This window comes from Palaemon carinicauda, chromosome 1 (assembly GCF_036898095.1).
Source record: "Palaemon carinicauda isolate YSFRI2023 chromosome 1, ASM3689809v2, whole genome shotgun sequence".
Taxonomy (NCBI): Eukaryota; Metazoa; Arthropoda; class Malacostraca; order Decapoda; family Palaemonidae; genus Palaemon; species Palaemon carinicauda.
The window spans coordinates 301425490-301439019 of NC_090725.1; the positions used below are offsets into that span (position 1 = coordinate 301425490).

General features: G+C 51.7%; 1 protein-coding gene across 2 annotated transcripts in view; it reads right to left on the reverse strand.

The window, feature by feature from the left end:
- The window catches only part of LOC137658313 (uncharacterized), a 65959-nt gene that overhangs the window by 15753 nt on the left and 36676 nt on the right, over positions 1 to 13530 (reverse strand). For both annotated transcript variants that reach the window (XM_068392994.1, XM_068392986.1), the window contains exon 3: positions 6849 to 6948. In XM_068392994.1, the coding sequence (XP_068249095.1) occupies positions 6849 to 6948 (100 nt within the window). The remainder of the gene's footprint in view (positions 1 to 6848; positions 6949 to 13530) is intronic.

The following is a 13530-nucleotide window of genomic DNA, read 5'->3' on the forward strand; positions in this document are numbered from 1 at the left end:
CATTCATGCAGACTAAAACTGGGTAACAATGCCCTCAACCCTCTGCTACCTTTCCATTAAGGAGCCTGAGGTTTAAACCAGCTGTTGTGCAGCCACCACAGGGCCGATAGAAAACGTACCAAGCCTCCTGCGGGTCACGTCTTGCAGGTAGTGGGCTGTGAAGGTCGTCTGATGCTTCCAAACCCCTGCTTGTAAAACCTGCGTCACTGAGTAGTTCTTCTTGAAGGCCAGGGACGTAGCAATGCCCCTGACATCGTGTGCTCTAGGGCGACGTGACGGAGGAGGGTCGGGATTCAGGGAATGATGGATAACCCTGCGAATCCACGCTGAGATAGTATTCTTAGTGACCCTCCTCTTCGTCCTTCCGGTGCTCATAAACAATGCCTGCACCCAAGGATGAATTGCAGCTGTTCTCTTAAGATAGAGCCTCAGACTCCTCACTGGGCACAGTAGGAGATGGTCTGGGTCATCTGTTACAGAATGAAGACTCGAAATCCGGAAAGAGTCGAACCGAGGGTCCGGCACTCCTGGATTTTGAGTCTTAGCAACAAACTCAGGGACGAATCTGAACGTTACCTCCCCCCATCCCCTTGAATGGGCGATGTCATACGAGAGACCATGAAGTTCGCCAACTCGCTTGGCCGAGGCCAAAGCAAGTAGGAACACCGTCTTCCAAGTCAGGTGGCAATCAGAAGCCTGGCGTAATGGTTCGAAGGGAGGTCTCTTAAAAGACCTGAGAACTCGAACTACGTTCCGTGGAGGAGGTCTCACTTCCGACTGAGGGCAGGTAAGTTCATAACTTCGTATGAGTAGAGAAAGTTCCAGCGAAGAGGAAATGTCCATTCCTTTGAGCCTGAAGGCAAGACTTAAGGCTGAACGATAGCCTTTCACTGCCGAGACTGAAAGGCGCATTTCTTCCCGCAAATACACGAAAAACTCCGCTATTGCTGGAATAGTGGCATCGAGTGGAGAGACACCCCTTCCACGACACCAACCACAGAAAACTCTCCACTTCGCCTGGTAGACCCCTGCGGATGACTTTCGCAAATGTCGAGACATCCTTTCAGCAACTTGTTGCGAAAAGCCTCTCTCTGTGAGGAGATGCTGGATAGTCTCCAGGCGTGAAGCCGCAGCGAAGCTACGGCTTTGTGAAAGATGTTGGCGTGTGGTTGCTTGTGTAGCTCGTGTCATGGAGGAAGTTCTCTCAGGAGTTCCGTCAGGAGCTGCAGAAGGTCCGGAAACCACTCTGCGTGATGCCATAGCGGAGCTATCAAGGTCAATGAAAGGTTGACCGATATTCTGGTCTTGTTGAGTACCCTCCTCATCAGACAGAACGGGGGAAAGGCGTATACGTCGATGTTGTCCCACCGTTGTTAAAAGGCATCTTGCCAGAGTGCCTTACGGTCCGGGACTGGGGAACAGTAAAGCGGAAGCTTGAAATTCAAAGCTGTCGCGAACAGATCCACCGTCGGGGAACCCCACAAAGTCAGGACTTTGTTGGCTACTAGACGATCCAAAGACCACTCGGAACTCACTATCTGGGATGCCCTACTCAGACTGTTGGCGAGCACATTCCTCTTGCCTGGAATGAAACGAGCTGATAGTGGAATCGAGTGGACTTTGGTCCATCTCAGTATCTCTACTGCAAGATGGGATAGCTGCTCTGAAAAGGTACCTCCATGCTTGTTGATGTAAGCCACTACCGTGGTGTTGTCGCTCATCACCACCACGGAGTGACCTGCCAGGTACTGTTGGAACTGTTGAAGTGCCAGGAATACGGCCTTCATTTCTAGCAGATTTATGTGGAGGCACTTTTCTGATTCTGACCAGAGGCCTGAGGTCCTGTGGTTCAGAACATGGGCCCCACACCCTTTCCTTGAGGCGCCCGAAAACTGCATCAAATCCGGGGGGAGGACGAGAAGATCCACTCCCCTGCGTAGGTTCTCGTCTGTCACCCACCACTGAAGGTCCGTCCGTTCCGCAGAACCCATGGGGACCATGATGTCCAGGGAATTGTGTCCTTGATTCCACCGAGACTTGAGTCGCCATTGCAGGGATCTCATCTTGAGGCGACCGTTTGGAACTAGACGGGCCAGGGAAGAAAGGTGACCGAGGAGACGTAACCACGATTGGGCTGGGAGTTCTTCTCGTCTGAGGAAAGGATCTGCAATCCTCCTCAGCCTTGCTATCCTGTCGTCTGATGGGAAGGCTAATATCATGCCTAGATATACCAGTCGCTGAGTTGGAAGCAGAGAAGAATTCTCGAGATTTATCATGATCCCTAGATCTTGGCAAAGTCCCAGAAGCTTGTCTCGGTGTCGAAGAAGGGTCGACTCCGAGTCTGCCAGGATCAGCTAGTCGTTCATATAACGGAGGAGACGGATGCCAATCCTGTGTGCCCACGAAGAAATCAGGGTGAATACTCTGGTAAATACCCAAGGTGCTGTGGAGAGACCGAAACACAGCACTTTGAACTGGTAGATCTTGTTGTCTAGGCTGAATCTTAAGTACTTCCTCGAAGACGGATGGACTGGAATCTGGAAGTACGCGTCCTTCAGGTCCAGTGTACGCATGAAGTCTTGTGGTCTCACTGCAAGTCTGACCTTGTCTGCCGTCTCCATGCTGAATGGGGTTTGTTTGACAAACCTGTTCAGAGCTGAGAGGTCGATGACTGGTCTCCAGACGCCTTCCTTACAAGAAAGAGTCGACTGAAGAAGCCTGGGGAACCGTCGACGACCTCCTGGAGAGCGCTCTTCTTTAACATGGTCTCGACTTCTGCCCGTAGGGCTTGGCCCCTTGCTGATCCCATGGCAAAGGAGCTCAACGACACTGGATCCGCTGTCAGGGGAGGTAGAGATGTTGTGAACGGAACACGATATCCCTGACTGATTATGGAAATTGTCCAGGAATCGGCCCCGAGTTGCTGCCACCTGATTGCGCAACTTTGTAGGCATCCCCCCACTGGTGGACATGCAGGGGGATTGCCAATCCTAGTGTTTGCGGCCTCGGCCACTCCCTCTAGGATTTTTCCCTCCCCTGGAGGACTTTTTGCCTTTCTTGTCTTTGATAGGAAAGGGCTTCGACACCGTTACCTTTGCTGCCACTGCCGGTTTCGTCGTCTTGGACGGGCGAGGTTGTTGAGGTGCTGGAGGTTTATAGGGCATTGATGTAAGAGCCCTATGTAGGAGAGAGTCCTGGTTGGACTTCCTCCATTCTCAGCTGCCTGTTCCATGTCTTTAGGCTCAAACAGATTCTTTCCCAAAATGGAAGAATGTCTGAGCCTGCTGACCTCGACGGCTGGGACCTTCGAGTGGAACCTCTCTGCCACCGCATCACGTCGTTTCAGAATGGAATTGGCCCACCAGTTCGAGACTTGGTGGGCCAGAAACTCAATGGTGCGGGTGCCCGAAAGGAGGAAGGTCTCCAGGGCCTTCCTGGTGCCCTCCTTAGACAGGTCCTCGGATCGCAACAGGATGCCAAGGTACCCCAGCCAGACATCCAGCCACAAAGTAGCCTGCATGGCACACTTCGCAACCTTCTCCTGACTTAGGATCTCTGTCGCCAAGAAAGACACTTGCCAGCTAGAGAGCCTCTCTAGAGGGACTCCCTTGGTGAGCTCTTCCACCGAATGGTGCAAGGGGAGAGCTAGGCAAGACTCCTCTATGATCTCAAAGTACCTCCTCTGGTGGATACGAGGAGGAGGGAGGAGCTTGTTGCCAGCAGTGGAACGGCTGGAGGAGACGAGTTCGGAGAGCTGGCCCTCAACCTTATCCCTGGCACTCTTCACCCCTTGGGACCAGGGCAAAGCCGCACTGGGCTTAGCGGGTTTCTGAGTGCCAAAGACTCGGTCCAGGACCATGTCTTTGCCCTCTCGAGGAGGAATCTCAGGGTCAGAACCTGCCAGACGGCAAGCTCTGACTCCTGTGGCTCCCCTCCTGGAGAACTGGCAGCAAAGTCTCCCGTCCTCAAAGGATCTTCTTGGGGGACACGTGGACGTTCTCAGCGGGTCTGTTGGCTCCGGTCGAATCCTTGAGGATGACTTGGGGATGGTCTTAGAGTCCTTAGGTTCCCTCCTGGGAGGAAATAAAGGACTCCAACAACGACGTCTGTGGGCTCTTCTCCGCCCCAACCCAGGACGATTCTCCTGCATGAGGTGGGGTTTCTCCCATTGGTGCGATGGGAGAACGTCTCACCTCGGTAGACTCCCCTGTGGACGGAAAATCCTCGTCCACAGGAGAGGGAGAGAAAGTCTTGGGGGGGGGGAGGGGGGGGGGGAAAGAGCCTCCCTCAACAACTTCCAAGGAGCCAGCTTGGCCCTGGGAGAAGTTACCACGACTTCTACTCCTCTCTCCCTCTTCAGTGGGGTTGGAGCTGCCATTGATTTGAGGCCCAACTCAGAGAAGGCAGGTTTGAAAGCCTGCATGACGGCTCTGACAAGGGCCCCGAACCATGGCTGCTTACTGACAGCTGCGCTGTCAGAGACTTCCTCTGGAGGGAAGGGGATCGGGCGATCCTTCGGAGTAGAAACTACAACTGGGCCTGCTTGAAAAGAAGGGGAAGAAGGAGGTTGGTTTCTGGACCTATTCGGAGTTTTCCCCTCCTCCTGCGGGAGCGCTGATCTGCGCTTGCGGGGGAGGGGGGTGAATATGATGACCTGGAGGGTCTCATTCCTGTAGCTTCGCGCGGGCGCTCGCGCTGTGAATCCCGATGGGAATCGCGCTGAGGATCACGTTGAGAATCGCGCTGGCGCTCGCGCGATGGGATTTTCCCTGGTTCGCGCTTGGGCGAACGTTCGCACGCGCGCACGGAGATGATGGCGAGGGTGCGCAGGAGAGCAATGGCACACTGGCGAGCGCTGGCGAGAGATGCCGTGCTAGCGAGCGATGGCGCGCAGGCGAGCGATGACGCGCAGGCGAGCGACCGCGCACAGGCGAGGGGGCGCGTGGGCGCACAGGCGATCTACGACGCGTGGGCGAGTGGGCGCACTGGCGAGCGATGGCGCGCAGATGCGCGATCTGGTGAAAGCAGGGGGTGCGCCGAAGGGTGTGCAAGCACTTGCGCGCGCGGAGGTGATAGCTCGCGCGCGTGTGGGCGCGCAGGATCTCGCTGAGCTCTAAAAGGCTAGCACGCACGCGCAGGGGAAATACCCCTACCGCGTGGGCGCGCAGGAGGGCGCACAGCAGGAGCTAGAACAGGTGCGCGCGATGGCGCGTAGGCAAGGGCTGATGAGCAGGCGAGGTCCCAAGGCACGTAGGAGATCGCTGACATAAAGGAGAAGAAAGGAAGAAAGATTCTTCCCTCCTGCGCCCAGATCTGGAGATCGTGGGCGCGCAGGCGAACATTGGCGTGCAGGCGAACGCTGTCGCGTAGGTGAAGAGCGCTGGCGAGCAGGAGATCGTGGACGCGCAGGAGATCGTGGACGCGCAGGAGATCGTGGGAGCCCGTGGCGCGCATCAGGATGAGGGCGCGCAGATGTGCGCTGGCGAGGAGAAGATCGCTGGCGCTAGCGCGCAGGTGAGCGAGGAGGATCCTCTGCGGGGGACTGCGAAGACAAAGAACCAAAGAGGCGCCTCCTAACTCCCTTGTGGGGAGAACGAAGGCCTCTACGGAGAAGAGGAGGGCGATCTGCAGAGAGGTCCAGGGATGCAACTGCAACGGTCAGTGCACGGCAAGCTTTCCGTCTGATACGTTCACCTCCGAAGAGGAGTCTGTTAGTGAACTCCCCCGCGGGGGAGAATCTCCAGCAGGAGAGACCTTTGGACTTAGCTCCTCCCTCGAAGGATGTTCGGAGGGGGGAACTAAGCCTTCAGCTACATCAGGAACCATAGCAGGGGTTTGACTAACTCGTCGGAAGCCCTTGCCACAACAACGTCGACGATAGACAGAGGATCAACCTCTGCTACCATCGGCGACTGTTTGACAGCACCCCCCAACCTGATTATGTCAAACAGGGCTTCCTTGGAGGGTCTGTGTCCACCGCCGACATATACGTTCCGCAAGGGCGGTCAGGTAAGCCGGGACACTTCTGCATGGTAGAGGCCAACTTCCAAACACACTGTATAAAAGAAAAAGCAAAAACAAAGATCAAAGTCTGTCAAAGTAAGCGAGGGTGGGAGCAGACACGTCTGATCGTCACCCGAGCCAAAAGCAAAGTGAGCTAATCACAGGTGTGGGGGGGGGGGAGGGGTAGCAAGCTACCCCTCCCTACCCCCTCGTTTGTAGCAAGCTACCCCTCCCTACCCCTTCGCTAACTAACGAGGGGGAAGTAAACCCTCGTTAAAATTCTAATGGCTCGTCATTTCAGCTACGTCGAAAGTAATACCCATATTAAATAGCGTGGTTTGTATTTCAGTTACAGAACAAATTAAGAGATTTAGTTAGTGATAGGGGACGTTGTTCAAGAAAGAGAACACAAAATATTTCACCAGAAAGCCTCACGGAGGGAGTGTCTCCTAAGCAGTAACCCCCCTTCTCCTCCCCCTCCTCTCTCATATATCCCTCATGCTAGGCACAACTCTTCTCAAAGTTAAAGTGAGTTAATTTGTCAATATTTCTACTTCTTATTCTGAATTATTAATTAATACTAATTTCTAATGTTAAGAGTTATAAGATTTTCAATAATTAGCATTACAAACCTTTAAAGAAAAAAAGTGCACACGTGTATTGTGGATGTGTGGAAAGCATCGAGTGAATTTCTTTTATTTCTTATGGGAAAAATTGTTTTAAGATACAAGCATTTTAGAGTGTGAGCTGGCTCTTGGTACAAATTAAACCTGTATACCTAGATAATAATGTATTACCAAGACTATAGTCCACTTAATGTTAAAAAATTATAAAACATTACTTACCTGTGGCAAAGCAAATGACTTATCGTCCTCTTCGATTGCTATTGTTAGAGGAAGACTTCTAAAATTGTCACCTTTTTTATCAAGTTCATCCATCAAAAACCTGCAAAATATATACACTATAGTTGTAGTTTTCCAACCCCATAGCTATCAATACCTTACGCTACTGAAGGATACAAAACCACAATCATCTACATCGTAATAGTTTCATTGAAAAAAATCAGCAAAATCTTTGTGAACAAAATCAGAAAATTTTGGGTAAATGTCTTTTTGGTGAAGTAAAATGACAAATTCGAAGATAATTTGTATTTTTCCTAACCATACAAACCTTAGCTATTTACATTGGGTTTACCTTTTAGCGTAGCTGAAATGGCGAGTCGTTAGAATTTAACGAGGGTGTATTACCCCCGCGCTAGGTAGCGGGAGGGTAGGGGAGTGGTAGCTAGCTACCCCTCCCCCCCTCACACACTGGTGAAGCTCACTTTCACTTAGAGGTAGGACTTGTCTTGGGGGACAGGGCTGGCGGGCAAATATGTGTAAATAGCTAAGGTTTGTATGGTTAGGAAAAATACAAATCATCTTCGAATTTGTCATTTGTCCCGTAACCGAAATACAAACCACGCTATTTACATTGGGTGACTTACCCCTTAGGTAGGGTGGAAAGTCCCCAGCCATACTGGCTTTGGCTTTACCCGGGAACTCAGAATCCGAGTGAGTCGCACTCGAGAAAAGGAGTCCCTGCACCTCACAAGTTCCTTGCTCCGCAAGGAACCGTGTGGCCTACATAAGCTTGTGTGTGTGAAGGAAGAAGTGTGACCCGTCCTAGGCAGTTGACCTGGAGTTCCAGAAGGAACTCTGGGTTAGGACGTTCCCAATACCACCTCATCAGGGTATGGGGGACGCGACAGTATTGACTCAATACTCGGAACACAAGGAAGCATGGTTTACCTGCAGAGGTTCAAGGTCAGCTATGCAGAGACCAGGATGCTGCTTCCCAGTAGAGGGGATGATGAGGAAAGAAGTAAGGGCCAGACATACTTCTTTCGTTCATGCAGACTAAAACCTGATAACAATGCCCTCAACTTTCTGTTACCTGTCCAAAGAGGAGCCTGAGGTTAGACCAGCTGTTGTGTAGCCACCACAGAGCGATAGAAAACGTATCGAAACTCCTGTGGGTCACGCCCTGCAGGAAGCAGGCTGCAAAGGTCATTAGACGCTTCCAGACTCCAGCTTGTAGCACCTGCGTCACAGAGTAGTAATACTCGAAGGCGAGGGACGTTGCGATGTATCCGACATCGTGCTGTAGGGCAACGTGACGGGGGAGGGTCTGGAGTCAGGTCGAGATGAATGTCCTCGAGTCCGAGCTGAAGAGGTATACTGGTGACTCTCCCCCGTGTCCTTCCTGTGCTCCCAAACCGGCTGCAACTGAGGACAAACTGCAGCTGTTCCCAAAGCTAACCTCTCGATTCCTTTACTGGCAAAAAGGAGAAGGTTTTGGGACATCAGATACAGAATGGAGACTCGAAATCTTGAAGGAATAGGACCGAAGGGCCGGGACCCCAAGATTCCGAGTCTAGCCAACAACTCAGGAGTGAACCTGAATGTTGCCTTCTCTCATTCCTTAGAAAGGGCGGAGTCGTACGAGACCAAGAAGATTGCTTACACACTGGCCGTGGCCAGAGTGAGCATGAGCTCCAAGACGGAATACGATCAAAGGCTGAGCGACAGGCTTCATTGCCGAGAGCGGAAAGGAATTTCCTCCCGCCGAAAGGCAATAAGATCGTTATTGCTGGAGAAGAGGCCTCATGGGAAGAGGTATATCTCCCACGACACCAACCACCGAAGACTCTCCACTTCACCTGGAAGACCCCTGCGAATGACTATCGCAGGTGACGCGACCTCCGTCCTGCGACTGTAGCGGGTTGTCTCTTCTTGAGGAGGAGGCGTAGTGTCTCCAGGCATGAAGCCGAAGCGACGCCCCGCCTCGTGAAAGATGTTGCAGTGTGGTTGTTTGAGTAGCCTGTGCCGTGGGAGAAGCTCTCCCGGGAGTTCCGTCAGGGGAAGCAGAGGGTCCGGAAACCATCTGCGCATAGTCCCAGTGGAGCTTTCAGGGCCATTGAAAGGTTGACAGACAACCTGGTCTTGTTGAGACCCCTTCTCAAACTTGATCAGGTCTGAGAGGTCGACTACGGAACTCCCGTCTCAGATACTTCCTTACAAGAAAGGATCGCCTGAAGAAGGCGGGGGTGAAGCCGTCGACGATACTATGGAACGACCTTCTCCTAAGGCATGGATCATTCTGCCCAAACGGGCAAACTTTTGCCGACCTTATGGCATAGAGGTTCAGAGACACTGAATTCGCTGACAGAGACGGCAGGCGCGATATCCTTGGCTGATCACAGAGATCGTGCAGGAATGGGCATCGGGAAGCTGTCATCCGGATGAGTAACCTTGGGCATCCTCCCAGCGTGAAACCTGCAAGGGGGGGGGTGCCAATCCTAGAGTTCGTGAACTCTGCCGCTCCTTCTAGGACTATGCCCCCCAGGGAGAGCCTCCCGTGCCATCTGTTCCTGACAGGAGGGAGCTGCAATTGGACACCTTGTCTCAGTTGTCGTAGCCGGTCCGATAACTTAGGCCGACGTGGCTGAAAGAAAGAGGCGCTGGAGCCCTGCAGGGTCTGGAAGAAAGCGCCTTGGAGGAGTGAAAACGGAAGTCGACTTCCTCCGCACAGCCGCTGTCTATGTCTCTGTCCTTGGGCACAAACAAACTCTTCTCAAGGATGGAAGGGTGTCTGAGGTTGTCGACATCCACGGATGAGACACCCGAAAGGAAGCCCTCGGTCATTGTGTCCAGATGGTCCAACATCGAGCTTGTCTGCAAGTTCGATACTTGACAATGAAACGCCAAGGTGCTTGAGCCCGAGAGGAGGAAAGTACTCATGACCTTCCTGTAGCTTCCTTGAACAAAACCTCGGGTCGCAGCCAAGGAGGGAAAGGACCTGGTAAGCCCCTTTCACGAGATGGAGAAGAGGAAGGGGTAAACCAGTCACCCCTTGGCCGATGGAGAAATCTCGACGGAACACCGTCGGTCCGCGCGACGGAACACCGTCCGTCCGCGCGACGGAACACCGTCCGTCCGCGCGACGGAACACCGTCCGTCCGCGCGATGGAAAACCGTTGGTTCGCGCGCGGGCTAACATTGGAGAACATGTGCGCGGTCGCGCATGAGCGTAGGCGTGCAGGCACGTGGGCGTGCGGTCGCGCGGGCACGTGGGCGAGCGGGTGAGCGCAGGCGGTCGGGAGACCGATGACGCGTAGGTGGGCGATGGCGCGTTGATGAGCGATGGCGCGTTCTGGCGAGCGATAGCCCATAGGAGAGTGAAGGTGCGTTGGCAAGCGATGGCGCGTCGGCAAGCGACGGCGCGTTGGCGAGCGGTGGTGCGTTAACAAAACGCTAGAGCGCAGGTGAAGAATCGCGTGGGCGCGTAGGCGATTGCCAACGCGAGAGACTAGTGATGGTTAGCGCGCATCGCGCTAACAGAAGGCGCGCAGGTGCATCAGGAAGGTGAGCGCAGAAGCAAGCTGTTAATCAGGCAATCCTAGACGGTCAGAAAACCGTTGGCGCCCATTGGTGCGTGGCAAAGAAAGCGCGCAGATGTGCGCTGGCGATTGAAGAAAGCTGGCGCACAGAGTAAAGGTGAGCGCTCGCGAGCAGGAGGAAGATCTACGGCAAGACTCAGCTACCGGAGATCGTGGTCCACAGCAGGCGAGCACTAGATCGCTACTGATGGTGTTCAGGGGAACTGACACGCGTGGCAGATCGATGGCGATCGTTGACGCGTAGGAGATCGCTGACGAGCAGGTGAACGTTGACGCGTCTAAGGTTGCTGGCGAGCAGAAGGCAACGCGTGGAAGCCTGTGTGTAGAAGAAGAGTCCTTGACCCAGACCTGAACCGAAGTTCTAGATCGCGAGGGCGAACGTGGGCGCACAGGGCGCGTAACAGGAACCAACAGGAACAGCAGAGATGATCATCATGAGAGCACTGACAAACAGGAGAGCGCTGGCGAACAGGAGCGCGCTAGCGATCAGGAAAGCGCTGATGAGCAGGAGAGCACCTGTGCGCTAACACTGAGCAGGAGCAGGAGAGCACCTGTGCGCTAACACTGAGCAGGAGCAGGAGAGCCCCTGTGCGCTAACACTGAGCAGGAGAGAACACAGCAGAAGGGCGCGCAGGGGAACCCTGACACGCAAGGGAAGAACCCCCGTGGGAGGCAACCCTTTGCCCCGAAGGGATCGTTGTCCGTCGGGAGACTGAGGTCCGTCGGAAGACCGTTGTCTGTCCGCCGGGAGACTGATGCCCGTCGGAAGACCGTTGTCCGTCGGGAAGACCGTTGCCCGTCGGAAGACGAGGTCAGACTGCTGTCCATCTGCACCAGGGGCGGAAGATCAAGAAGAAGGAGTTGTAGGCTGCATACGGAGATTCAAAAAGGCGCCTCTTAGCACCCTTATAGGGGGATGGGAGGCCCTTACGACGAGGCGGACGGTGAGCCTTACAGCGAAGGAGGCCAACAACAACAACAGCAAAAGAATCCTCCGAAGAGGAGTCTCTATGAGTGTACTCTCTCGCGAACGAAAGAGAAACACTTCGTAGAAGAGACTGGTCAGCCAGTGACCTAAAAGGAGCAATCCTCCGAAGAGGGGCTCCTGCAGTTGCCCAGCCCCTTGAGCGAAACTGCAGGTGCGACCGCTCAGCACCAAGAGCATAGTCGCACGAAAAAAGGCAAGAGAAGAACCCCCCAAAAGGGGAAAAACTCAAGCCTGAACAGGAAAAACTACCCTCGGAAGCAAAAGTTACCCACCCAAGGAGGCGAGCCTCCTGAGAGTTCTAAAATGAACTGGAGAGCTGTCAATCGTCACGGGAGTACTTCAAGTAGAAGGAGACACGCCCCTCACGAAAATCCAAAGGGGACGCAGCAACAGCCGAATCCCCAGGCCTCAACAAGACAGCTCACACCGTTGCCATATTACAGAAACGAACTAGATCGGTAACTGTAAAAAAAATAAAACAAAAATCATTAGTACACATTCATTCCCCTGCGAAGGCTCCGAAGAGGAATCCCGAGGGAGAGGAAAACAAGAATTACACATCAGGCACGTGCCCTCACAACCACTTACACTCATGGAAGGAGAGCTGTAACCAAAACAGAATTATAACAATTATAATTATGTAACTATGTAATTATGTAATTTAAAAATGAATGAACACTAAAGAAAGAACGAAAACCCCGAAAGGAATCGTTCTACAAAGCTGAAAAATTAACAAATACAATTAGATTCATAAACTAATTGAGACAAAACGTACGGCGTAGCAACCCCCCCACACGGGAAGGAAGCTTCAAACGGCGTAGTAACGTAGTAAAAGGGTGAACGACCTCAAGAGAGAGAGAGAGAAAGACCGAAGTCAAACTCGATCGCAACCCATAAAATTACACCGTGGTGGCCTAAATTGCCGAGGGCTCCACGGAGATATCGTACACTACACACACATCTCTGAAAAGGAAACTTACTGATTTCTATACTCAAATATATACAGGTATACAAACATGAAAAAATGTTTACATATATATTAAGTAAAAGAAAAGTAAGTGATTTAGTAAAGACAAAACAAACAATGGCTGCCAAGCGAGGACCAAGACAGAGATGTCTGTCCCAGTCCGAGCCAAAAATGAAAGTGAGCTTCACCGGTGTGTGAGGGGGGGAGGGGTAGCTAGCTACCACTCCCCTACCCCTCCACTAACTAGCGCGGGGGTAATGCACCCTCGTTAAATTCTAATGGCTCGCCATTTCAGCTACGCTAAAAGGTAAACCCAATGTTAATAGCGTGGTTTGTATTTCGGTTACGGAACAACTGAATGTTTGGTGTAAATATGAGCAAAAACTTTATTGAAAAATGATGGTTCATGTATAGAGTAGGAAATATGAAGAAAAGTTCCTGAGGAAATGGATTGTAGAAGATAAGGTGTAATCAGTGAGACACCAAGGAGAATCCAGACCTCTATAATGAAGTTTGTACTTCGACAAGTTGTTAAACGTTGGGGCTTAAAGAAAAGCAGATTAAAAAGATGAAAAAGTGGAAAGTCAGTATAAATTTGAAAATTCTTATTGAAGTGACTTTCAAGGATGTGAGGGCAAATACGATTCCTTACACCAACCAGCACTTAGAATACAAATTTAGCGTAGATCTTAATTTATTATATACACTACATGTAAATTCCTCTCCGTCACATTCCAAAATTGATAACTAATGTCAAGACTACTTTGCAAATGTTAAGAGGTGAAAACTTCTACCACAGTAACTTGAAATTACAGCATTTACATATCAAAAGGACACCATTAGACTATGATAATTGTCTTTAATAATTGACATTCTACTCTATAAACCATTTTCATAGAATAAATAATTTTTCAATACTTCCCTAGAATTTCTCTGCTATTTATTCTTAAAAGAGCTTTTGCAAAACCTAAAAGTCTTAAAATCTATTTGCATTTTTCCTAGCTATACAAAACCTGATTCATTTATATGGGTTACTCCTAGTCTTGCTTTCTCCACGACCAGACAATCAAAGAAAATTGGTTTGATTACATCATTCTTAATAGTTGCTAAGCAACCACTGCGTATGTGGCG